General features: G+C 38.4%; 2 protein-coding genes across 5 annotated transcripts; one reads left to right on the plus strand and one right to left on the minus strand.

The window, feature by feature from the left end:
• Nucleotides 1-1,405: 1,405 nt before the first annotated feature.
• elovl1b (ELOVL fatty acid elongase 1b) lies at nucleotides 1,406-16,506 on the minus strand. 2 transcript variants are annotated; one of them, XM_053321737.1, is made up of 9 exons: nucleotides 16,370-16,504; nucleotides 7,582-7,695; nucleotides 3,753-3,859; nucleotides 3,480-3,670; nucleotides 3,233-3,313; nucleotides 3,095-3,151; nucleotides 2,865-2,970; nucleotides 2,421-2,557; nucleotides 1,406-2,227 (listed from the first exon to the last, which is right to left on the minus strand). In XM_053321737.1, exons 3-9 carry the CDS (start codon nucleotides 3,820-3,822, stop codon nucleotides 1,916-1,918), a joined length of 954 nt encoding a protein of 317 aa, XP_053177712.1. In that variant the 5' UTR covers nucleotides 3,823-3,859; nucleotides 7,582-7,695; nucleotides 16,370-16,504; the 3' UTR covers nucleotides 1,406-1,915. The 2 variants fall into 2 exon arrangements, with proteins under 2 accessions (XP_053177712.1, XP_053177713.1); XM_053321738.1 differs by lacking the exon at nucleotides 7,582-7,695 and having other exon boundaries at nucleotides 16,370-16,506.
• A 4,954-nt stretch (nucleotides 16,507-21,460) lies between these two features.
• On the plus strand, nucleotides 21,461-27,238 carry mob3c (MOB kinase activator 3C). 3 transcript variants are annotated; one of them, XM_053322029.1, is made up of 4 exons: nucleotides 21,461-21,693; nucleotides 23,424-24,033; nucleotides 25,654-25,856; nucleotides 26,719-27,238. In XM_053322029.1, the coding sequence occupies exons 2-4, from the start codon at nucleotides 23,616-23,618 to the stop codon at nucleotides 26,746-26,748; spliced, it is 651 nt and encodes a 216-aa protein (XP_053178004.1). In that variant the 5' UTR covers nucleotides 21,461-21,693; nucleotides 23,424-23,615; the 3' UTR covers nucleotides 26,749-27,238. The 3 variants fall into 3 exon arrangements, with proteins under 3 accessions (XP_053178004.1, XP_053178003.1, XP_053178005.1); XM_053322028.1 differs by lacking the exon at nucleotides 26,719-27,238 and having other exon boundaries at nucleotides 25,654-26,185; XM_053322030.1 differs by lacking the exon at nucleotides 26,719-27,238 and having other exon boundaries at nucleotides 23,424-24,029; nucleotides 25,654-25,836.
• Nucleotides 27,239-27,794: the final 556 nt, after the last annotated feature.

A 27,794-nucleotide genomic window follows, 5' to 3' on the forward strand; every position in this document is an offset into this window, starting at 1 on the left:
TGTATATATAAAGATCAAGGGATAATTAAAAGTGTAGAATAGAATAGACAACCATGGGATTAATGAGAGAGATAGAGAGACCAAAGGACAACAAAAATCAATGAAAACTGTGACCATTTATGTATTATGGGGGGGGGGCGTTTAACAAAATGTCCAAAGAGCAATGATTCGTCAGCATATCTAATGATGTGCGGTGATAGGGCATGTGCTGTTCAGAAAGATAAACTGGTGGTGGTGCCACCAATGGAAAATGCCCAAACACTTCTGGATATGAGCTGGGAGCATGGTATGAAGAACAGTGATAAGTCAGCAGATCTGACGATATGGGAATTTAGGGGATGTGCAGTTCAGAAAGATAAAGCTAGTACCAGTCCACACTGTACCTTAAAAACAAATAAAATAATCTTAAAATCAATTCTGTATTGCTGGTAAACAGTGAATAGAGGCCAGTGCAGGGGAGATGTGGTCCCTCATGGTTCAAGTGGGGAGCTGTGACGCTGCATTTCAAACCAGCTGCAAGCAAGATATACTGACTGTTTGCAACATAGAGAATTGTAATCTGCATTGCATACACTGCATTTATACAGTTAAAATGAGCTAACCAGCTGCATTAACATGCCATTTGCATGTTAGTAATATCAGTCATGGAATATATCATCATTACAGGGGCCATTCTGCATATGTACTTTTACTTTGGACACTAAGTACATTTTTCTAATATTTCTGTACATTTACAAAGGTTCTGAATACTTGAGATTTACTTCGGAATATTTTCAGTACCTATATTGCTATCACTTTTGACTGAAGAGCTTCTTTGACTTCGTTTACACTCGAAACTAGAATCATTCTTGACCACTAGATCAGTTTCAGAAGACAACTTTAAAAGTTGCCTTCTGAAACTGATATAAAGGAGGGTCTTTTTAAGGTTGTGTAAAAAGGTATGTTCAGGAAAAGTAAAGCTGCTGTTGCAGTCAGTGTGACCACAGTAGTAGTCACTATTTTACATACTAGGTCAATGTTAGCTGCAGACTAAATGGTTGTAAAACACTTTTCCGCAGAGGTAATGAATACATTACCCTGACTGTGATGAACCAGCTGATAGAGGAGCTGGGTGGGTGTAAATCCGGTCTGCAGTATGCCTGCTCTATGCTGCTATCTGAATCTTTAAACAAAGCTGAATGAGTCTCTTGTGTACCTCCTACTTGCTCTACATACTTGGGATAGCCAAGTCGAGAAGAGCAAGCAAAGCAAATACTTTCCTTCTTTGTTGCAACACAAGACAATGTCAGTCATCCCCAAGACATGACAACTACAACTGAAAACCTTACAGCCATTCACTCCCTGAAGCAACTGCTTTGTGTAAATGTGCACATGCATACACAAAATACTGACACGTATAACAAGATAATTAAAATTGAATTTATTGACATTTTAACTTTAAATTCACAATTTAAAAAGTCTAAAGCATACTATTACAATTAGTTTTTTTGTGTGTATTGTAAAACTATTTACAAAAAGTATTTTCAAGTTGATAGAAACTGTACAGTCATCTGTCCTTGGGGGTGGGGGGCATGACAACATAGGGGGGTCAAACAAGTAGTGAGGTAAGTGAGGTGAAAGGCCACCAGTGTGATGTGATACTGAACTAGGAGGTTGTTTGCAACATCAGTGAAGATACAATTTCAGTTAAGACATCTTCTCTTCATACATTGTGCACCATAGATGTTCCCCAACTTAAACAAACAAACAAACCAACCAACCAACTGTGAAAATCATCGACCACGTCATTTTTTCCCCTGTTTTGCATATAAAATTAAAAAGCAGGAAAAGAAACCGCCAAAATTATCTTTGGAATCCGTAGTAGTTTTAACAGGTTCACAGAGTCATTCTTCTTGGGCGTTTCCTTCCAGGGATCCTAGGCCTTCTTCATCTTGCCCACTTGAGAGCTGCCGTTCTCGTGGTAAGCGGAGCCGTTCTTGATGCTGCTGCCGTTCTCGTGGTGCTTGCCATTTGTGTACACTGGCGCTGTGCTGTTTGGACACTGCTTGACGTCCTGTTTTGGCAACCGCTTACCCTTCACATAAGCCTGGACCCAGAAGTTGGAGAAGAGCACGAAGAAGAAGGTGCCGTACATCCAGATGAGGTGGAGGACCATAGGGAACTGGTAGTCGCAGCTGTCCATGAAGTAATACTGGGTGGCATGAAGAGATACCAGCACAAACTGAACCTGTTGGGAAGAAACCAGAAAGTCTTAGCCAAGCATATATCAACACATTTATAACAATTTGTCTGTGCTTTTGGAGCAAAGGCATTATATTAGACATTAACAGAGCATGATCACATGACCAGAGCAGTTAGAGACAAAAACTCATTCATGCTACTTTGATTTCTGAGAGTGAGATAATACTGTGTATATCTACCAGCTGAATGGCAGTCATGTACTTCTTCCACCACAAAAACTTCTGGAAGCGTGGTCCAGCAGCAGCAAGGCCGTAGTAGAAATACATGATGATGTGGACAGTTGAGTTCACCATGGCATGGAAGGATCCCATTCCACCTGGGGTAATAATTACAGAAATTAGGCAACCAAATCAACCTAATCTAGTAAGGAATCAAGAGGCCATATAGGTTTTATTCAGAGACTCTAGTTAATAATTTTCTTATGACTATATAGAATTCAAGATTAGAGGTAGCCCGAGTTTCACGTTTTTTGAAGCAGAAATCAGAGGGTGGCAGTTAAATCTGATTGTATAGGTCCAAATGTACACAATTGATAAGCAGGAACTATATAACCCACTGGCTGCTTTCACCCATCCATCAATCATTTTCAAAATCTTTGATGAATGAAGTTAATATGTACTCACCAGGAGCGTAACCAATTCCCCACCACCAGGTCCAAGGCATGAAGGAGTGGTGGAAGATGTGCAGGAAGGTGATCTGGCCATGCTTTTTCCTCAACACGAAGAAGATCTGAACACAAGAGGTTTTCATCATCATCATCATCATCATCATCATCATCATCATCATCATCCTTCAATATTTAAGACACAAGTTGTGCAGAAAGGCATCAGGTTAAAAGATGGACTGGACTTACTGTGTCGATGAGCTCAATAATCTTGGAGAACCAGAAGAGCCAAGCCACTCGGATCATCTAACGAGAAGATAAACAACTTAACAGAACTGTTCTTTCATTAATAATATAGAATTGTATTAAAATTGCAGGGGGACTTACTCGCAGTGCTTGCGGGCTGTCAGAGGTATCGATTGGGTCGCATCGCCAGGTATAGGTTGTGGCCCAACCAGACATAAGGAACTACATGGCAACAAGAAAGTTAGTCAGAAAAAAAAGTCAAGAAAAGGATCCCTGCAGATACAAATTGTGTGTGTACAGAGTGTATGAACACTTGAAATGTTCTAAATGTGAGGGAAGTCAATTCTTTATTCATCTTTAAGAAGAAATTTTAAAAACACATTCTTACTTCGTAGACAATGAATATTGACAGTGCCACGAGCATGAAGTTGTAGACTATCATGGCTTCCTTAAGCTGGAAGGGCTTACGATTGGCCATTATACGAGGTCCCAGGTACAGTACAAAGAACAGGTAGCTAAGCAATATTATACTCATAGGAGCAGGAGTCCCCATCAGTGGATACCCCGTCAGCCTGGAATCTATGAAAAAAGAACAAGTAAATACAAAAAACAACAAATGTACAAAATGATATTTTTGTATAAAGTTATGTGAATAGCCTACCCAGTCCTGCCAAGAGGTAGTCATAGATATCCTTGGCATGTGAGCCAATCGCCTGAATATCCTGAAGCATGTCTGCTGGCTTGTATTGTTGTGCGTGACCCAGTTATCTGCACATAAAAAAAAGCAAGAAATTATTTTAAAAAGCTCATAGTTTGTTTCACCCTGTCAAAGCAAAACATAGCAGACATCTCTTTCCACAAAACCCATGACAAGAATTTGAAAGACAAGTTCAAAAAGGAAACGCACAATTCAAGGAAAAATTCAGACCAATTTTATATGCCAAGAAACAAAAGATGCACATGCCATGTCTTCTCGATCCAGGTGTAGTCTTTTTGTCTGTGGAAAAAAAGTACTGAAATGTTTTCTGTGTGGTCAGCTTTATTCATCTTGTGAAACCATATCATTGTGCAATTTAAATGTACACCAGTTTGCACAGTTTAATGGCTTTAAAAGTAGTTGACCATTTCAACCAACCGTTTCACATCAAATAGATTAAAAACAGTTATCTCCTTCAACAGTGAATTGCTTGTGTCTTGCCAGTGATCACCCGTGACCAATAAATGCCTGCAAGGAGGTGCATTGTGATGTTTCTTCATTTAGCTGGACTAAAATGCAATGTTTTAGCTCATTCTGCTCCGACAAAACACTTAATCCCAGGATGTTTTGCCCCAGCTCCAACCACTCATCAGACATCGCCTGATACCAGAGAGGAGGGGTTACAGGGAACTGGGAGGGCTTCCCTCATCCCATGATAAGGCAGTACACTGTGTAAAGGGAGTCAGTCCAGAAGTTCATACATAATACCCTGTCTGCTGACCCAAATGACTCTACAGGAGGCATCAAAGTAAAAGAAAAAAAACTAAACAAGAAAAAAAAAGTTAAAAAAAGGGAACATTCCTCATAACTGAACTAACAAAAACAAGACTGAAAAGCCAAGTTCCTCAATTACCTCAAAGTTCCCTCATGTGTCAATGCAGCTACATTTACTGGAAGAGTAACACTGCAAACTGAATCTATCTATCTATCTATCTATCTATCTATCTATCTATCTATCTATAAATACAGTGAGCAATGCTTTTCCAGTGGCAAGTGCCATGACATGCATGCAACACAGGAACGTTGCTATGGTTTTCAGACCTGGGTATTTGCTGTTGACAAAGGCTTACCATATCAAGTGTAAACTAACATATTCATAAAGTAGAGGACAGGCAGGGTGTGGTCTCCTCTCACCACACTGGACCCAGAGGGAGGATGTTTGTTACTGGTTTTCACTGCCCAAGGACTAAAGAATAGCCCTCCTTAAGCCAACATAATTAAAAGGCAAATAACTTCTTGCTTGGGAGTGAAGCTCAGGCAACTGCTGCTGTGAGAAGCCACAAAAATATAAAAAATGTGCTTCATAAAAACACTAACTTAACACAACCTTAAAAGTTAACTACAGATTCTGCCAATGATTACCTTTAAGAGTATTAAGGATGCTAAATTGCTTTTGGTATTACATTTTCAAAACGTTTCTGGTTATCACAGGATATGAAAGGAAGTGAGGGAAATCAGATGTGTTAAACCATTCAGCCACCTCAGTGAATTTTGATAAAAACACACCATCTTAAATCATTGAAGCCTAACTTGCATAGAATGCACAAAGTAAATGAGGTTTTATTCCTTTTGTATGCCAAATGAATTGGCCTTGATCTGCTAATGTTAAATTTCATTTATTAATTTCATTATTCTTAACAGTCAAAGTTGTGTCTAAGAGGCAGAGGCTGAACAGAGAGCTACAATGAAACATAGATTACGTCTCACAAACTGGACATTCTTCTTTCATTCTTCTCTTTTGTAAATACCTCCCTGCAGTTTGTTCACCTCAGGGTTTTTCAGTTGTGAACTATAAGGTTATGTCAACACCAGTGTATCTTTCTGGTGTGATCTTCTAGTTAAGCTTTCAGGTGACCGAGTTCAGCATTCCACACCAATCTGTGACAGTCACACTTGGCCCCCAGCTGACTGACTTCCTTCCGCTCACATGGTTGGAGTTTTTGTGCATTTGTGGGCCTCAGTGTTATCACCAACAGTGCAAATGGTGGTGCTTGTACAACAAATCAGACACATAACATTTCAGAAAACTCTTACACATAAAGCTGGGGTTGTGTTTTGAATCGATGATGGAGGCATTTGGTCAGACGCCTCGCATTGTGTCAAGAGCACCATCATGTCTGCGGTGAGTGCAAACATCAAGGTGCAGAGTCTGTCTTGTTCTGAGGAAAAATGCTGAACAGAGTAAACATCAAGGTGCAGAGTGTCATGTTCTGAGAAAGAAAAATGCTGAACAGTTCAATTGGTCAGATGTTCATCTTGTCAGATTAGTGGCAAGACTGACGTTCACACCACAGTGACGTTAAGTTGTGTCATTCGATTGCAGTCATTTTCAAATGTGATGTCCAACACACATCACACCTAAAATGTGAATTCACCATTTGTTTGATGGATATTTTAAGGATTTCTTGAAGCTGAACTTCTCCCTTAAAACACGTTGGTAACGCATTAAGTTGTTAGAGTTTATACAAACATCAATTTCGTCACGCTAAGTGCCACTTTCCGGCCTTGATCAAATTATGTTGCAGACACTGTGCAAAATTTGATTATTCAGAAGTCTTAAGAGATTTTGAAAACTTTCATCTCTTTCATGTGCAAACTACTGTAATAAAGCATGTTGCTCGTTTTGGAGTGGATCTTTTTAATGCCAACTGACAATTTAACTGAATGTGCAAGTCTTAGGACAGTCTTATGACCATGACAACAGTAAAAAGAAAAAGGAAATCATGTGTCTGTACACTAAAACCCAGATGAAGAGAGAAGTTTGAGGAAATTGAAAATGAAGCCCCTTCCACTCCAGCTTGGTGAAACCACAAAACCTGCCAGTGACTAATGAAGCCATTTCACTACTCAGCGGAAGTTTTACTACACCTCAATGCTCTGACACCACAGTACCGCTTCTCAAATATGACACCATCAACTGCTTCTAATCTCCACCAACCAAAATCGTTTTTTCCCATCCTCAAGAATTTGTAAATTGAATCTTGTCACCACTTCTCATTGTTCAGCTATATCAGCAATATTAGTAGCAATTCCACAAGAGGACAGGAACTTCTTCATAACTGTGAGAGGGGTCCAACAAGTGTCTTTTTCTCATGAAGGAGTGAAGCAATTTAGCTGCAGACACATGACGACTCAATAACCGGTCTACCTTGAGACGGTGATTTGTGTGCCTTTCCAGCAGAAATGTACATGATTTACAGCCCTCCACTATTTAACAAAGTTCTTTAATGGTTCTACACAACAACAAAAAAAAAAAAAAAAAAAAAAAGAAGTGTTACTCTTTCTGGAAGTCCCACCAAAACCACCCAGTCATTACAAGCAACCGTGACAGTAAGGTAGCTAGTTTACATCTACCAAGGAGATCGAGCACAGTGGAAAGGGAGGGAGACATTTCCTGTGAGAACTGTGTCAATGAATCATAGGGATGGAAAAAAGGGAACTCACGAGGTAGGAGTTAATGATGAACAAACTGGAGCAAGAATGGAAGAAAAGGAAGAAAGAAAAAAATAACTTGAGGAGCAGCCCTTTAGTCAAACACACAGTAAAGTAACGGTTATAAAAAATGACTGCCACAGGGGATACTTTAAAACAAAGCAGCCCGAGATCTTCAAACACCAAAAGAACAGAGACCTTCCGTGAGGAAGGAAAAAAAACTGAGCTGCTCAATATGTGGGCAGGCCTCACACACACACACACAGTTAGTTCCCCTTTTGTGTGACGATGAGCAACTTACCTTGTTGAGACTAGAATTTTCCCCTTTAATCATCAAAAGCCAGTTTGTGCCTTTGTGGATTCGTCTTTCGCAGCCTCTCCTTGAACTAAAAAGGGCAGGCAGGCAGGCGGCAGGCTGGGGCGGCAGCAGTGAACAGAGAGAAAGCAGCACAGCAAGGAGAGAGAGAGAGAGAGAGAGAGAGAAAGAAAGAGAGATGGGGTAAGGCAATGAGAAAGTAAACTGACAAAGTGTGACTGGTACAGCAGTATTCCAAATCCCCACCCTCCCTGACTCACACAGTGGATGAATAACTAGCTCAGAGAAGGAAAAGGGAGGGAAAGAGGTTGAGCCAGAGCGCACAGAGAGAGGGAGGGAGAGAGAGAGGGAGAGAGAGGGGAGAGAGAGAGAGAAAGCACTGTGTGAAAGGCGAACGTCAGAGAGAAGAGTACAACTGGGGTGAGAGAGAGAGATGGCCCCCATTTATACCCACGCTACAAAACACTCATCACATAAAATGCGACCGGCTACTTTGTGACCACCGCCCTGACAACAAGTCAGAGTCCCCCCCACCCCCTCCCCCCACCTTTACTCTCCTGGCCACACCCTCCACCCATTGAAATACTTACAAACACACATATCTGTAGTCGTCCTGCGAGTCTTCTCGAGGGGGGTGGGCTGATAATATTATTCACAGGCAGCGGGCGAGAAATCAGTACCAACTCTGTTATCATGAAGGGGGCTATTGTTACGCCTTTGCTAGCCCTCTACACGGCCAACACCCATAAAGCAAAAATAGCTTCGATTTCTTTCTCTCTGTTGAAAGATGATCAATGTCATGACTAAAATGACTGAAAACAAGGACAAAACTCCACTTTCCAAACAAACAAACTCAACTTCCTTCTGGTTTGTCAGCCAAAATGATTAGTAAATCATTTTAAAATGTCAGCTATTATACCATTTTGAATTAAAATTCTGCTCAATGTTTGGTCCGGTTCCACAACTTGCTGGCTTCATATAATTCCAGATATAAGCTGCATTGTAAATAAGCCCAACACATGATGGCCTATAGAGAAAAACCAACATCAAACACACTCAAGCTTCAGAGCTTAGTAGCATCTTAAACACAGTCATAAAACATGAATGTTTACTCAAGGTTGTGTGTTGAAGTTAATGGCAGACAAATTATTGCTGGAAGACATGACTCATACAATAATGCTTAAAATTCTTTTGTATGTTGTGTAACATGGTTTTGCTCTCACTGATAGCAAATCAGTTACTCTGATCTTCTTGCCACACCCAGCTGCTTCAAAACAGAACTAAACATTATGACTATTAGTAGTAGTTATATTTTCTGCTCATAATATAATTTTAGTCTTGTCAGCAAATAAATGACCCCTCTGGTGAGCAAGGCATGGGGTGACCTTGTCTTTCAGTATGAGTATAGAGGGGGGTAGCTACTAGTGTGATTAAACATACAGAGTTTCAATGTCACAGATTTGTTATCAACCTGCAAGGCAACGTCCAATCTCACAGAACAATAGACATGATAGTTAGCATTGCAAAGCTACCCCCCCCCCACCCCACCCCGCTCATAAAATGTTTATCTTAAAAAAGGTTTATAAGTAAAACAAACAGCAATAAGATCAGCTATTAAAAACATATTGTCAATAATATTAATAAAACAAGATTTTTGACAAATATAGTTCGTCTTGACTGATTGCAGGTGATCTTATCATTGGAAATACCCTCCTCACTGTTGCACTGGTTTTACTCGTCACTCCAGTCCCCTCCTCCAAATACCAAAACATACCTGACAACAAAATAGATCATCGTTCTCTGCTCAAGTCACTGACAGCTCCATTTCAAATGTGACAGTCATTGGACCAAGACAAACCATTGTCCGTCATGTAAAATAAAGTGTGTGTTTTTTTAAATTATGCACACAGGTCACCCACTGTTACTCTACTTGAGTTAATGTTTATCTAACTGGGGAAAACCAATCGTAAATTGGGCTCCAATCAATAAAAATGATACATTATTTTATTCAAAATTTAAAAAAAAAAAAAAAAAAAAAGTGTAGAGGTACAAAATTAGGGCTGCATCTAATTCTTTTTATTTGTGATTAATCCGATTTTTTTCTCCATCTATTAATTGTTTTGTCTAAAAAAAATTTAAAAAGTCAGAAAATTGTGAAAAATGCCCTTTATAATAATTTCTTATAGCTCATGTTCGCTTCCTCAAATACCTTATTTTGTCTGTCAGTCCTAAATATAAAAGATATTGAATTAATTATAATGTATGACACAAACAAAACAAAAAAAAAAGAAAGTAATTAGAAAGAAATAAGAAATTAGCTGTCAATTAATGTTGTATTGGTTGATTAGTCATTGCAGTTAAATAACATATTGAATGTTAACTCACTGGTCCCCTTTGTGACTGTCGAAATGATGGATACCTTAAAATGTTCTCAAACTTTACATTCAAAACTCCTCTTCTTAACTCCAAACGGATGAAGCAACTTCTAAACAAAATCTAGGGAGGCAATTCTAAACAAAGTTTTTTTTTGATAGTATGACAGTATGACAACGGCCATATTAAGTTATACGATTTCATTAATCATTATAGGAATATTGATTGCTCTTTCTCATCGACTGCATGGACGACATTTTGCAAATGCAAAAGACTAAGTAGTGAGACAAATAATTAACACAATTAAATTTCCTCATGCTTTAGCAGTGGTGTAGAGTATAAACAGGGTGTAAATCTTTCATACTTAAAGTAAACACACATGTTCAGGAGTACGAGTTAGTAAAATTCCAGAGACTAGACATGTATTGTAAATACACCCTGTTTCCAGGGCACTGTGCCAAACTAAATACATCTCACCATTTTAGATTACAAGTCAGTTCATTACAACTACTAAGTGTACGCACATATACAAAATGCATCAAATCAAATCACTATTGGAGATGGATTTATAGTGTATTTGACAAACTGCTTTAGCTTTATAATATATTACATTATGTTAAGATCAATACAGTATAAATCAGAGATAATGTAGAGAGTGTAATCTTTGAATACACTCCCGTTTGTGCAGCAAATGCATTAAAAGCAGTGAGCATAAGTGTCCTAGAATATCCACTAGCATGTCTCACACTGGTGCGAGGAATCTGAATTTGCTGCCAAAGCCTTCATCACTGTACACATCTCAGTTCATGCAATGCCACGTGATAAACCTCCAGCACTGCACTATATGCACAGGTGAGCATGGATTAAATCTGGTCAGAAAGATCAGATTATCGAGGCCCAGCCTTAAGGTGACAGGGCCATTATTGATGGTTCTGTAGGTTTTGTTTTGCCATGATCATCTAGTGCAGGAGATACTTACTACTTCCACAATATTTAAACAAGTCAGCAGAAAACAGTGTACTCCATATATTGAATGGCAGCATCATCAATCTGAAAGGACTTAATATTCTACCAGAGAGTAAATACCAACGCTACAACAGATCAAATCAGCTAAGTGAATACTAGTCTCACATGACAAAAACAATAACTCACATTCCAATCAAGCCAGAGGGATGACGAACCGACTCAAGAGAAAACAATGGCAATAGTTAGCCAGAGTGCTCTTCCTGGCCCTGAGGGACAACACTATCACTTGAGGCACAGGTTTTCTCAGTCCATATACGTCTGGCATAACTGTGCCTCAAGATTACAACCAAGATAAAATATACTGTACTGAGAAAAAACAAATAAACAAGCTGGTCTCATTCCAAACTGGCTGCAACTCAATCTCATCCAAACTGGTCCTGCTGCCTTGTCATCTGAGGCAGTGTTATGAAAAAGGACGACAAATTATTGAATCATTAAACTCATTCAAAACATGACCAGCACATGGTTTAGATATGACCTTTGTAATATATCTGTGAAAAGTAGAAGAAGCCGTACAAGGTTTACCCTGGCCTCATTACCTCAGCTACTAGTGTGCAAGATAAAAATGATGGAATATAAAATACAAACTTCAGTTTTAAATATTTTGGCAGACACGCAAAGAGAAATTGCAATGAGAAAGTGTTATGCATAAAAGTATATACATAAAAATGTGGCCTGTAAATTTGACCATTTGTCTCAATTCAAATTCAAGTCTCAATTTTTTGGTGTTAATTGAATTTATAGTAACTGTAAAACATAATACCATCTAATATCATCTACTGTCAGTGTCAGATTTGTTGGAGTTACTTAACAGCTGCCTCAAATCTGTCACAGTTCAGTAAGTTAATTGAAACAAATATATTTGTGTGTTTGTGATAACACTTTTGGCCAATGCATAATTTTAAGATTAAAATATCAAAAAGCAGCCTCGAAAATCCAGCATTATACAGTCTTGTTCCAGTAAGTCAATCCTAAATTAACAAACAATCCAATAACTTCTCACTGACCCTTGAATAACTAACATTTTCTAAAAAAAAATAAAAATGAAAAGAAAGCATGAGCAGATGGGGTTGTATTCTAAGTTGTATAATAAGAAAAAGGTTTCATAAGTCAAAACATCTGGATTTCATTTGAATGAGCAGTGAATCCACCCAAGTCTCAGACTTTAATATGCCAACTGGATTCCAGCCTTGCAAGACCGAATTGTAGCATGATGAATAACTGAATCTCTGATAAACTAAATGAGTTAAGTACATCTATTATTAACACAGTTCAAACAAACTTAAAAACAATAAAAGTTTCAGGTAGTTCTAATTGTTACCCTAAACAAAAGAATGTCGCTGAACTTGCCTTTAGATCCTGACATGTTTACACCATCTTCTTTTTATTGTTTGTGTGAGGGTAAGTGGGTGGGTGGTGGTAGGGCAGTAGTATCACCCCTACCTGAAAATACTCTCTTCACACCCCTCCCCCCTGCCCCCTTCTGCAGGTCTCAGTGACTCCAATTTCTGGAACTTTCCACAGACAACAATAGAGCATGGAGTCCTCATGAATGACCTCAAGCTTCTGCTTATTGTGGAGAAACAAGTGCAGCCCAGCAGGTGCAGGTGACGCAAGGGATTTGCATGGTGGCATCCTTCCGCCTATCTCTCCACACTCAGATATAACACATGAAGCTGCAATATTGTGGATTACCACCAAGGTGAAAGAAAAAGAGTGTGGAGCTCTGACTTGAGGAATGTGTTCATTATCTCTCAAATCTTGGTAATCTGAGACAGATTTCCAACTAAACCCATAAACACAAAGAAGAGAGTCCTACTCAAAAAACTTGAAAACACTTAATGCAATAATATCTAAATGTAGACACTAAATGAGATACAATTTATTGCAAACTAATACTACCACCCAACTTGAAACTGGATTTCAATAAAAAAGATACAACTCCAACTTTTTTCTCCATGTCCAAGTTTATGTTTTCTAATCAGTGAACACTTGACCGTGCTATTCTCAAGGTGGAATGATGCACAGCAGCATATTGATTGACACATCTGTACTCGAATATCCAGAGTCCAATTGTAACGGTCTCATTTCATCACCGTCCACTAGCACCCATTAGCTAATCAGTTTTTCTTGCCCGCCAGTGAGAGTGTGCCCTTGTGGATGGGAGAGCATGCCAAAACTCAAAACTTCAAACAGACCTACCAGACCGGTTGGGATTATGCAAGACTCTACCGCGACTGGAATAATACTCTCCATACCTGTCAAGAATACCAAAGATGCTACTATGACGAGAACTTTAAAATGACACAACTCTTGTGCCACAGACAAAGGGATAATAGCTGGTTGTGCCAATAGACATAAAAGAAATAGTGGGAGAATCTAAATTGAGAGAAAAGCTTTCATTTCCAAAAAGGTGGCATGCAAATTCATAACTATGTAACAAAAAGCGTAAAAAAACCCAATCCCTTTCAAACCATTAATACAACACAAACGACATAATACAAAAAACACAAAGACAGTAGATTGTAATAAGTATTTTTGTTGCCTTTTTCTGAAATACCACATTTAACTTAGAAAATAATTGACAGATTAAGAGATAATGAAAATAATCAATGCTTGCAGTCCTAGTTCAACATTGTTCAAACATTAACCTCTTACTTTTTAGAGCAAACAGTGTCCACATTTGATACTGAATTATAAAAGATTAGACCTGCTGCTAATTCTGGGACATAAAAAGAATGAAAACTTCATTTGAAATAATTTAACAGAAGTTGCATTTAATGAGTGGCAGTAAACTGACAACTTTCAGATCCATAAAGGGTCAGTTTTACAGTTTGCTAGAGACCATCAGTATGAAACCACAAGCTTGAAATGATGAGAACAACAACATCATAAACTATTAAAGTCTTCAATTATACCATCGTGCTTTGTTTCTGGCTTCAGGCTGTCTGGGAATACAGTATGTAATGTGGTAAGGAAAACGTCAGTGACTTAACATTTTCCTCTACTTTCCAAAGCACTTTCATTGTGTAAGGAATGAACGCTGGTTAAACACACCCAACTAAGCCTGTAAGCTTTCTTAACAAAACCCAGTGTTAAATAAATAGCTTTTCCTCTGTTCAGTGGACACTTTTAATATCAGTTGTGCTCTTGCGAGTTTAATGGGAGTCCTTCAGAGATGGCGTTGACATTTCAGGCTGATGAAGTGATAACAACACACAACGTTGAGGCGTTAACAGTCACAATGCTGCTGTACTGTTTACATAGCTATCAGAAATACACCTGTGCCAGTTAACCTTGAGGCTCTTTGTTTTACACACAGTGGTTAGCGACCGTTGATGTTTACATATCTACATAGAGTCAGTGATCCATACACCTGAGGGGATGGTCATCTGGGAACAAAAGCATCAAAGACAACCTGCTAGTATATGTTCATGAAATAATTAATTCCACATTAAAACAAAAATTGGGTCAAAGGGCATCATCATTTTGAAATGCGTTTCCTCTATGAGCAAATAGTTCTGGATGCATTACAGAAAACACATCAAATACATTTATAATACACATTTAATACATTTGGTCCATTCAGTTTTTCAGTGTGACAGCTACCACGTGTCACGTTTGACACACTGCACTGATCATATTGAACTGTCAGACGATTCTCACTCACGTAGCTTCAACAGTAAGCTTTCCCCAGTGTGCATGAATGAGTTGTGTTTTTGTCTCTAACCAAGAATAACTCAAAGTGTGTGTGAGTCTGACAAGACTAACACTGTTGCATCAAGTGATAGTGACAGGACAAAATGATCACAGTATTATGCTAGTCTTAATATTTACCCATGTACTAAGATTTACATAAGAAAAACTTCAACTTCTGTTCAGTGATTCACTTATTTAGAACAACAATATGCATTCATATAATATATATGCATTTATGGAGTATGTAACCTATATGTTTTTGGCATATTTGGGATATGAGACTGGAGCATTAATCTGCAGCTCCAATAATCGTTTTGTCAATAAAATGTCAAAATAGTGATATATGCCTGTTCTAACTTGTTACAGCTCATGGTTACACCTTCAAATGTCTTGTTCTATGTGATAGACAGTTTAAAATAAAGCTATTCCATGTATGATCACATGTGACGCAGAAAACCTTGAAAAAAAAAGGTAGCATTTTTGCTTCAAAAATAAATTATTTGATTATCAGGGATAAAATAATATTGTCAACCTTTTAGCTAGTTGTTGCAACTCTACTTTATACAATAAAATACCACAAACAATGTTAATCTGACTTCTTGAACCAATGACTTTGGTAACCTTACACCTAACCTCAACACTTTCTTTGTAGGTTCTGTTCATGCTGAAAACAAGAGTGTTTCAAGGCGAGTCCCTTTGAAAATCTAAATCAATTATTAGTCATCATTTTGATGCCACATGGATTCAGTTTCAACACGAGTTACAACAGATTGCAACAAGACTAAACAGCATGTGGACACAGGCGAACCACAGTAAAACACACCTAAAAGAGACACCGTGTTTAAATATTGGCCTTGGCATCAAACCCATTTGTTTTCTGATAAGAGGACATTTTAAACTAGATTCAGCCACCAACCTGTGACCTTCTGATAAAAACATGGAGGCACAAACTGAAACTGTCAAGAGTCTCAAACAAGTTATTGGATCCATGTGAACCGTTAAGTAGGCCTATAGTTACAACATATAACTAGCACAGGAAGTTTCACTTTTGATCAACCAAGAATGCAATAACACTTTGATATGATTCACACCTGTTCATGCATGCATAAATATGTTCTCAAACACTTCCATTCAGACAGGAAATATCAACAAAACGATGACAGTCAACAGGACCATCTGCCTTCAAAGTGCTGAGAAACAATAGACTCTGTCAGGAAGGAGCCTGGCTGTCAATGAGCTCTTTGTCCACAGTACAGGTGTGACTAATGAGGAGATACAGGACCATCAACCACAGGGCTGTTACTGAACTAATTGGATTGCAAATTGAAATTTCAAAAAGCACATTTTCAATGGGGCGCATTTGGCACAGAACGCAACACGAGGTCAAGGGTGAAAAAAAATTCTCTCTTTTTTTTTTTTTTTTAACCCAAAAACTATTCTTATTTCACAGCCGACAAGAATAGCCTTTATTAGTGAAAAATATTGTATTTATAAACACAGCCGACAAAAAGCCACCTGAATGATTATTAAGCTGCGTAAAATTGCCGGAGTGCGCCCCCAACACCCAACCCCCCACCAAAAAATAAACGCACCTGAAGTTTAAGCCCATCAACGCATTCAGTCACCGTTTGGTAAACTGTTAAACTGTGTAAAGACAGGAACAGAAATTACTCACTTGTATTGAAATAAACCTGCCGAGACTGTCGAAAGCGAGTAGATAACACGGCCCAACGTGTGTAAGAAGTTCGGTCTGCTTCCTCTTCGTTTCCGCGTAAATCTTCCTCCCGGGCCAACCCTGAGATGGAGCTGGAAAAAGGTGGAGTCATCGCCACACTGCTGTGAGATGGTCGCCTAATATGGACGTAATCCAGTGACTGTATCGGATGCCAATCACCACCGACTTGAAATCAGTCAGTGCTGCTGTCAGTTGACAACTGATCTCAGTAAAAATGATAATCGACTCCAAGGTATGAGGGGACTTCGAGCACCGTTATGCTATCAAGAAAGTGATGTAGAGTTTTTAGTTTATTCTGGTTTATTTGCCATTGTAAAAAGAATGACATTAAACCACCGAAAACTAAAACATGTCATGAATAACACATTGAAGTCCAATACTAATTTGTATAGAGAGCAAAGTCCAGGTATGTGGGGTGATATATAACAAAAAGGATGTTCAATTCTTAAGTTATCATATTAAAACCAATCCCCATATCTGTAATATTTAATACAATAGAAAAGAAAGAGCACTTGAACAAACTCTTACCATCATTCATGCTATAGTTATAACAGCCTTTGTCTTCCACATTGTAGAAGTAGTAATTTACACAACAGTACCATCACTGTGGTTTCATATCAATGAATGACAGAACATGATCCTCAAAGGAGATAAGGGTCTGCTTCATTTGTCTGTCAAACAACAGTACCAAGATATTTTACATAGTACACACTGTATAACCATGCCTCAGCTCAGGTATGTGTCAGTTTGTTTAATGCATTGTAAATGAAACACAAAAAGGATCTGAAGCCAGTTATTTTGTGCAATCATCTGAGCATTGCAACCACTTAAGGGGAAGTGGTTTGGATACTCCGTTGACCTGTGGCTGTTTCTAGTCAGCTTCAAACATTAGAAGGCGATCTGTACTGAGCATGAGGCAAAGTTGTAACACAAGGTGTAGAGACATCTGACAAATTTGAGTGATTGTAAATCATCCACCTGTGTGGTAATAAATTGTCCACATGCTGCTCTAAGTGCAGGGCTGTCTTTCATCTATATGGCTCCTAGGTGATCCCTCAAACCAGAGGGGACTTGATCAGTTTAAGTATAGAAAAGACACATATTTCAACACAGAAATGCACTGAACTGACAATAAAACTCAAAGAATTTTACTGATTCTGCTATATTAGTAAAATATGTACCATCTATATATCTACATTATGAAATATGTGTTTTTCTGGTTTAACATAGTGATGAACCTTATTCAAAGTTCATCCCTACACTCCCCAAACCAACAAGTAAAACTGTGTCATTGTGGGTTTTTGGAGGATTTGTGAGTAATTTGTGGGGCGGGTTTAAACTGACATGCAGTGTGTTTTAGGTGTATGATGACAGATCACTAACTGAGTTACAATCAGAGTTGAAAGAAGGCCTGACTTGTTGCACTTCCTCTTTGGTCACATTTTGAGTACTGACAATAGATTAACACTCAAAGCAAAAGTAGAGCAGAGGGAAGCAGCAACCCACACATGTGCTTCCTGTGTATGTTGTCACAGTTGGGACTTTTTGTAAAATCTAAATACAGTTGAATTTATACAGTTCATACTTTAAAGATACTGTTTTCTTTTTCCTTTTTTGGGTAAGATCTCTTATTATGGTTTGCAAAATTTAGTAAATTGTTTTAAGACAGTGATCTCTAAACCTTAAATTGGGTTTGGAAAGTAAGACTGATGCTAACTATTGCTAACATCTCAGTAGTATAATCTGACTAATTCCACTTATGGCTACTGTTTGTCCTTTTTCTTTAAATGTAATGCACAAACAAAGATTTTCTTCTCCACTTTTCTTTTTTTTAAATAAAGTTTTATTGGTTTTATTATCCTACGGAGATGGAGAATACAGGACATATGCATATCACTTCAATTTACACATTCATCTCCAAAATGTAGAAGTGCATTGTTCAGCAGATACATTGACACAGTGAGTTCACCATTCCCATCCCATCCCCACCACTCCCACCCACCCACCCACCCAGAGGTTTACAGGATATAAAGCACACTTGGGGGGTAAGAGAACAAAAATAGAGAGAAAAGAGAATAACAAAACAAAAGCAAACACAACAAAAAACAAAAGCAAAAACAACCTAACTAATAAAGATTTTGTTTTTTGTTTTTTTAAAGAAAAGAAAAAAAGAGAGGGGAGTGTTCACTGCTGCGATCGATCGTGTGTGAGTTCCATCCTATTCACTGTCAAGGGGCTCCTGCAAGAAGTCATAAAAGTCGAGAAAGGGCCTCCATATTATGAAAAAAGATTGAGAGGATCCCTTGAGTGTGTTTTTGATTCTTTCAAATTAAAACATAATTGACCCAGTGAGAAAAGGATGGAGGAGCTTGTTGTTTCCATCTGAAAAGTATCAAACGTCTCGCAAGGAGTGTGGTAAAAGCTATAACGACATAGGCTTTAACTGGTAAGACAGCCCGAGATTCCTCTGGTGTTAGACCAAAGAGGGCATAGATCGGATCAAGATCCAACTGGGTTCCAAACATCTCACTAAAAACTTTAAAAATACTTATCCAAAAGGTGGAGAGGTTAGGACAAAATTTTACTGATTCTGCTATATTAGTAAAATATGTACCATATATAAATCTAAATGATGAAATATGTGTTTTTCTGGTTTAACATAGTGATGAACCTTATTCAAAGTTCATCCCTACACTCCCTGCTGGCTGACCTCTACATCGGGGGCATAATGGATTAGCATTCGGATAGATCTTTGCCCTTCTCCACATTTCTGATCACTGAACAATATTTAACCACCTCACCACACAAAAACCTCTGCCAACACTCACTGTCACTGTAATATACCCAAAATCCCATTTCTGTAGTCTTTAAATTAAATACTTTTTGTAAATATTATTGAATTGTTCATATCTAAAGTAGGGGTGTTTCCGTTATTATTTATGACACATATTTACTACACTTGTGACCTCAAGTGGTTATGATGAGTTACTGCAACTCAGAACAACTTTGTTTATTTTCTGTTTTAGGTTTCCAGGGACAATTGAATGGTACAAAAAAAACAACAACAACAAATATATAAACACAAATACACATGCAGCATACATGCCTATATATATGTACATAGTACACACACGTGAATGTATACCCACACACATGCACATGCGTAGAGAAAAATAACTTGAATAATATATTATACCACTGAGCTTAGGTCTTATGTTAAGTCCTCCTATGTTTTGCTCGTCATATGTAGTCCAACAGTGTCAACTTTTTTTCATATTCCACAAAAAGGAGCAGAAGTGAAAAAATACTTTCCAGCCCTCTAGTTGAGAAATATCAAACATCTTGTGATAAAAGTAAACATTTAGCAATGCATAAAGCATTTAAATCTAATTTGTATCTTGTAGAGCTGCTGCCTCAGGGATGACGCTAAAAAGAGCAATAATAGATGACGTGGATTTGGGTGTCTCGCCACCTTGATTTAACTATTGGCCTGGTTGCTGATCTAAACATTTTGGAGATGTTGACATCAGGATACACACTGAAACTGGATACAATATCCTAGAAAGCAGGGCAAACATATGAAACCAGCATGAAACCAGCTGTGTGTGCTTTTGATGTGGTTACAGTTATCTACCAACCGACAGCTGCAGCCTCCACACATCCAAACGTGTACAGCTTCAACCTTTTAACCCTTACACACGGTTCATATTCTGTACCCTCATAATATGACCTCATAATAAGTCTCTACTACTTCTGAACGAACTATCTATTTTTCATTAATAAATACTCCAACAATCATTAATAATTTGATGATTAAGCAAAGAGCAGAGAGAGTTTATTCTTTAGGTTTTACACTATCTGTTTATAGAGAACAAACAACCACACTATGTTATGGTCCCACAGTGTGTTACATAAAACAGAAGAACATAACAGCCATCATGATTTCAATTAATTTAATTTCATATGCAGAATGCAACAGTTTTTGAATGCTTGGCTCAAATTTAACCTGGAGCACCCTCTATCTACAATATATATGCTGCACACACAAAAAAAAAGTTTAAATATTTCCATTTTTGAACATTCTGGGTCACTTTCAGAAACGTCACAACATTTTAGGCTAAATAAAAAAGTGTTTAGGGTGTGTTTATTGCTCTCTAATGTAAAATATAGGTCACATTTTACCTTAACAGTATGTAAGGATTGCATATAAATGATATCATTAAGCTCAATCTGTGTGATTCCCCTGCAGCAAATCTTAACATTAGAACCTGAAACTTGCTCTCACGCTAAATCAGACTTCATCTCATCCTACTGCAGTGTTATCACTCCCATAGTGAGTGAAGCGAGTCATATCCACAAAGACTCTAGTCAGCCTGTTTTTGCAGGTTGTGTCATTACATAGCAGATAAACAGACACACTCTACATTTTAGTGGTGGCAATTGACTTTTAAGACAAAACGAGCAGTCAGGGCAGCTATAACAAGAGAACTCAAGACCCAAGGGCACTGGGAATAGACATCCAGTCAAATATGGCTTGTTTGTTCATGATTTGAAGGCAGATTCCTGTCAGTGTTTTGAATAAAATGTTTTGGCGAGTAGCACTTCTATTTAGGGGTGATTTGACTTCAACGACAATATCTTTAAAAGGCCAAGAATTCAAATGATATGTTATTTACAAAAAGAAAAAAGAAAGAGCAGCCTGCCAAACATCCAGAAATGTTTGTGGGATTGTTCTGCTCCTTCTGTCCTATATGTGGCTTAAGAGGACGGGTTGTTTTCTCAGGACCTTTACCAGAGGGGCTGGGCTTTAGTGGGACTGGCCTGCCTACAGGATGAGAAGAAAGGAAAACAAATAGAAAAGAAGGAGGGAGTGGGGGTTTGGAGAGGCCTTTTTTTCCAACCCTTCTACTCTTTCAATTTATAGGTCGACCATACACACACCCACATTCAGGCAGACACACATAGACAGCAGCAGCAGAGCCCAGCAAACAAAGTCAGGATGTGACATCATCCACAGGAAGAGAAGCCAAACAACTTTTTCTCTCCTCACTGTGTTGTCTGTGCTGCGCTGCGCTGCTGAGTGAAGTTGGAGCCTCTCGGTCTGTTAGTGGCCGGGAGAGAGGGAGAGGATCCAGAGGAGCGAGAGGGGGTAGAGCAGCTGGAGCAGGGAGTTTAAAGTCATCGGGTCCGACTCCTGAATCCTCTCTGGCCTTCCCACAACTTTCTACCACATTCCAGACACTCCGCTGTAGGATATCGGCCAGGTACTGTGGAGACAGTTTTTCCATTCTGTAATCTCTGGTTTTTGGTGTCCCTCAGACTCTTCCATTTGTTCTTCAAGTTTTTTCTTTAACTCTTTCCTATCGTGTCTTGACAGCACTCGTCTTAGTTTGCAGAGTTAAATGCAAATACTATAAAAACCATGAATGTATGCATTGAGAGGCTACATGATTAGACATGCCTTAGCCTGAAGCTGTTGGGTCTTGCAGAGAGATTTAAAAGGATCAAAATTAAAGTAGGTCTACCCCACATGTTGTTCTCTTTTGTGTAAAGCATTAATGTCTTTGATAACCAGCTGTGTTTAAGCTTTATGTTTAGGCAAAACTGTGTTTCCTTGAATATCATGAGGGGTGAAAGAAACACTGTAACTATGAGCCTTCCTCAGAAGCCCTTTTGTTATAGACACATTCAGAGCCATCTCATGACCACGTATTCATGCTCACCCAGCGGTGAATTTTGAACTTGGACCAGGCAGACAGCGAAGGCTAGTGGAAAGAAAAGAACAGCTCTTCCAAATCAAGTGCTGTCTGCATTTTGAATCATCATGGTTAAATCAGTTTTACAGGATTCAGCAAAAGTATTCCTTAAAGGAACATTGTGAGTTTCCTGAAATGAGTCAACAAAACTTCACATGCAGACACCCTTTCAGTGCTCACAGTGTGAATGCACGTGATAATGCAGAGACACAAAACTTCTCCTGATTTGAGTCACAGAGAAAAAGCTGCAGGAAATGTTGAGACCAACAGCTCAAAATGGGACTCAGGACACAAATGCGGATATAGTGTCATGTTGCAACCACAGCCACTTGAATGTGAATGCAGTATCAAATCTGTAGAGGCAACATATCCTGTATATCCTCCAAACTATGAAAACTACCAGTATAAAACAATGAAATGTAACCCTGACCATTCTGTGATTCTCAGTTGTTGTTTTTTAGGAGGAAATTTCACTTGAACCTATTGTGCCATAATAACCTACTGAGTTGACAGTTAACAGCTGTGTTTTATTATCATAACAACCTATGTGCTTGGTCCCATTTCTTAAGGTGCTGCTCATAATCAGTATCCATAATCTGCCAGATGGCAACACCTGTTAATAATCTATTAGTCTTATTTCATTCACAAGACATATTTGAAAGATGGGGAAATTCTTTGTTTTTCATCATTGGTTAGATTTAGTTTTACACCACTAAACAGACAATTTATCAGACTTAAAGTTTTGTCATAGCACCCAAAACCGATTCAGACTGACATTCATTTTCTCAGCTATCCTTGACCTTCCATTTGCCTGATTTTTACCACAGCAGTGTACTGCTTTTGTTATCACCGGGTGCCACAGAAAATCTTGTGATAAGGTCATTTTAGTCACAAAGAGCAGCGGAGGCAAGAATTGTACTTTTGGAACAGAAATACATTAAGGTCATATTATATGGAAGAAAAATGATGGACAGCGTGTACTGTACTTTGGCCTACATGACTCATTTCACACAATTAAAGTTATCGAAAATATTTGACATCAAATATTGCTGTCATGCGTTGTTCATTGTTTTTATGACAGACAGACAAAACAACCTTTTGTACACAAACTGATAATGACTTGTATGTTTTAGTGCTATAGCTTTGATGTTTAATCAGTTTTTGGTCATCCTAGAGTCAAGAGGTGATTGACAGGAAAGGAATAAAACTATGACTTCATTTGTTGTTCTGTTTCACAGAGACGCCCCACCATCTGAAAACAAGAGCTCCCTGCAATCTTTACATGACAGACGCTGACCCCCTGTGACCTGATTTCAGAGCTGAAACCAGCCTGGTCCTCCCTCAGGAAGGCCACACTTTATCAAACTCCAAAGTAATTATTATCCTGGAGAGCTTATTCTCCCCTTATCTGAGGGGAAACGACTGAGTCAATGGCGCTGTGTCTTGGACAAGTGTTCAGCAAAGACAAAACATTCAGGCCCCGGAAGCGGTTTGAACCCGGCACCCAACGTTTTGAACTCTACAAGAAAGCCCAGGCCTCACTTAAATCCGGCTTGGACCTGAGGAAAGTAGTCCAGCTACCGGAGGGTGAGAACATCAACGACTGGATTGCTGTGCATGTGGTGGATTTCTTTAACAGAATCAACCTGATCTATGGCACTGTGAGCGAGTACTGCACCGAGCGCACATGTCCCATCATGTCAGGGGGTCTGCGGTACGAGTACAGGTGGCAGGACGGCGACGACTACAAGAAACCCACCAAGCTACCTGCTCTCAAGTACATGAACCTGCTGATGGACTGGATAGAGTCGCTGATCAATAACGAGGACATCTTCCCCACCAGAGTAGGTGTGTGAGGAGTCTACAAATGAGGGTGTCAGGCTGTTATTGAGTGTTTAACCTAATACATGATTGAGTGCTGCACACACTGCATCACTGCTAAAGTGTCAGTGGAAAGTGCTGCTCTCCTTCATTAAAATCTCAAATGGGACAATGAAGGTTCAAGCAGAGGTTAATTAAACAATAAGGTTGACATTTAGAAGAGATTGAAGGGGTGACTGTGGTGTTATTTTATCTCAGCATCAGATTTGGCAATCAACGTTCATTAGAGGTGAGACTTCCATACATAATGGAAGAGTGTGCTTGGGGTTGGCACGTGGCTCCATAGTTAGCACTGACACCTAAATGGCCCTGTGTTTGAATCCAGCAGAGGCCTTTCTATTTTGCATGACTTTCTTCTTGGAGATCTGATTTCTTCCTGTAGTCAGTAGAAATGCAAGTCTAGGTCAAATGAAAATGTCCCATAGTTCTAAATGTGTGATTTTTTTGCCTAATGTGTGCACAATCCTCCATGGCCCTCAGCAGGAATAAAAGAGGACAGAAAATGGATAAAAAGATAGGTTCACGTTTCTTTTTTTTTTTTTTTTTTTTTTAAAGTTTGTCTTAAAACAACAGTCAGCTGCCATAATTAACACTGACATCTTTTTCTCACTGTAATCATTCCTCCTGTTCATACTGATCATTAGAAGAGCTCCTCCAAATACACATATAATGTAAATGATGGAGGACAAAATTCACAGCCTTCATTTTAAGCAAAAATGTAACATTGCCTTGTCCATCTCATCCATCTGAGTGGATATCTTCCACACGAAACTTCCCTATTTGTTTCTCAACAGAGTGTTTTTTCCTGTTCAGTTACAGTGCAATCATAACAAAAAGAGGGAATTTGGTACAAAAAACCCAAAACAGTCATTTTCAAGATATTGACTTGATTGAACTGATTTGGACAACTGAAACTTCATATGAGCCTCAAATAAACTTTTAAATATATTTTTGCACAGATGGAAGTTTGTGGATTTTGGCCCCCATCACTTACATTGAAAGTGCATTGTGAAGGGAGCTTCTATTGGCCAGTGTGAACAGGAGGAATGATTACAGCAAGAAAAATACGTCGATGTCAACTGGGGTACCTGAATATTGTTTTAAGACAGAATTGAAAAACTGTGAGCTTTTCCTTGAATAGGGTAAGAATTAGACCTGCAAACATTTTCTCAATTGCACCTAAATATATAAAACTGAATATTTCAGCTACAATAGACCTCCATCAGTTCTTCAACACAAAGTAGAGAGGCCCTTTTATGACTGAGAGAGGCCTTCAGCACTCAAATGTTGTTTTTATATATTTTTGAATAAGGGTGCAATAGAGTATTGTGTTACAGCTGATGCGTTTCTCTTTCATGCCCATTTTTATCAAAGCTGTGCCTGGAATAGGTTGTGCTTGGATTTTATCAGATGATGACTACAATACTAAAAGACTGAGGAAGTATCACATTACTTACTGAATATTACATCTAATAAATGATAGGTTTAAAGTATGGAAAATTGTTTTATGTTTGTCTCAAATCTGATCAAATTGTTTTTCATGTTAGCTCATCTCTGTGACAACTTTTTTCTCTTTATTCACTACAGGTGTTCCTTTCCCCAAGAACTTCCAGCAGGTGTGCAAAAAGATCCTGAGCCGCCTCTTCAGGGTGTTTGTGCATGTTTACATCCATCACTTCGACAGTGTCTGCAGTATGGGTGCAGAGGCCCACATCAATACTTGCTACAAGCACTACTACTTCTTCATCTCCGAGTTCAACCTCATTGATCACTCTGAACTTGAGCCCCTGGTGAGACGTTGGTGTGACCTCAGATGTGTGAGCTTGAAGAAAGGGAGCAGTGAAAGAAGATTAGATGGATGTTTTGCATTGAGTATTGAGGGTTGTCAGTATCACGCTCAGAACTGTCAAGCTTTTCCGAAAACATCAGCCGTCCTGCCATGTTGTGCCACATGTTTGCTCAGGTTGTTTCATCTTTGTGTCAGTGTGTATTTCCTACTAGTGCACAAGAAAAGAACAATTTTTTGTGTCTATTGAAGCTGCACAGACTACCTGATCACTCACACTGTGGGCAGACAACACATGAAATGTGTTCTCCCTAAGATAATAATAATTTTCCATTGGACTCTGGGAAAGGAATCAACAATTCACTTTCCTCCCCCATTTTTCCGTCATGAAAGAAACTTGTTAACTGCTTTGTAGAAAGTGGGTTGGTTTGAGGCAGCAGGCCTTATAAGAGAAGTTGCTGACTTTATGCAGTCATGTAATGAGTCAGAGTTTGTATAGTAGTTGCTCTTTTCTAACAAAGGGACCTCCACCACATATGAGCAGATGGAGAATGATGCTGGCTGAAAGCATCAATAAAAGGCTTCAGTTATCATCATTATGGAGGCCTGGCTGGGTAATTCCCTTTGCAAAGTGAAATAGGGAAGCAACATTTATGTCAACACACTGCAGAAAAGATAAATATTGTAAATAGACCCTGTTTTATTGCCCTACCAGCAATTCTCTTTGTTGTTGGTGTTATAGGAAAAACAGCTTTGTTTCACATGTTTGGATAATTCACACTTGACTATTCATCATACTAAAAATATAGATTGACACAATGTGAGTGAAATTTTTTAAACATATACTTTGTTTTCTATTCCTACAGAAAGAGATGACCGAGAAGATATGCAATTAAGGAAAAAAAAGACGAAGGAGTCAATGTTCACTCTGAGCCCTGTGAGAAATCATCAGCTTCAAAACACTCAAAACAAAGAACTGATTTATACAAACTTGTATGAGTGGTTTTCTGATCAAAAGTGGGAAAGACTGCCAACCTACCACTTTTTTAGATGGTGGTACTGTCCCTTCAGAGATTTTTACTCACAGTACAAATTATGGTGCTGTAATGCTATCATTATATGACTTTGTGTTGGAGTTATAACTCTACATCTCTTCTGTATGTATTGTCTTTCCCCCTGTGCATGTTTGACCTTTTATACATGATTTTATATACAATGTCGAGTCTTGTTTTGATGAATGAAAGTTTGTATTTTATTTTATGTCTGCGTTTTTATAGTTTGAACATAAAAATACAGTCTAAAATGATAGAAGTTGTTGTGTGTGCCTTTATTTAACACACTTCTTCAGACAAAATGTGTACTAAAAAAACACATTTTTTTGTTCTTGAATAAACACTGCATCTTTAAAATTAAAAGACAGCATGTTCAGAATGAATACTTTGATTTTCACACTATTTCAGGCCAAACTGATCATCAGGATTGGGAAGGTTACTTTGAAAATGTAATAGGTGATGACTAGTGACTAGTTAGCCTATCTAAAATGTAATAGGTAATGTATCTATTTCAATTACATTTGGTTACTTTTTGATTACTTTTCTACTTTTCAAACAAATGTTTTCAACTGTTAGGGTAAGTGTACCCATTAGGTTAAGATGATTTTCATGGATACTGACATGATTTAGGGAGATCATTTCTTATAAAGTAAGACTTAGCTCTCATTTGAAACTGTATTCATTAGTTTATGAAAAAGGTCAAAAGTCTGGCATGGGATTAATTGATACTCTGACACCATTTAAGCCCATGTGAGGCCCAAATAAGCCCACGTCGTGATTTATTTACAAAATATAAAACAAAATATACATTTCAAAGAATTGAGAATAACAATATATTCAGTAACGTAACAATAACACAAATATTAAAAAATGAGGAATACCCCTCTGCC

The sequence above is a fragment of the Scomber japonicus genome, chromosome 7 (assembly GCF_027409825.1).
Source record: "Scomber japonicus isolate fScoJap1 chromosome 7, fScoJap1.pri, whole genome shotgun sequence".
In the NCBI taxonomy this organism is placed as follows: Eukaryota; Metazoa; Chordata; class Actinopteri; order Scombriformes; family Scombridae; genus Scomber; species Scomber japonicus.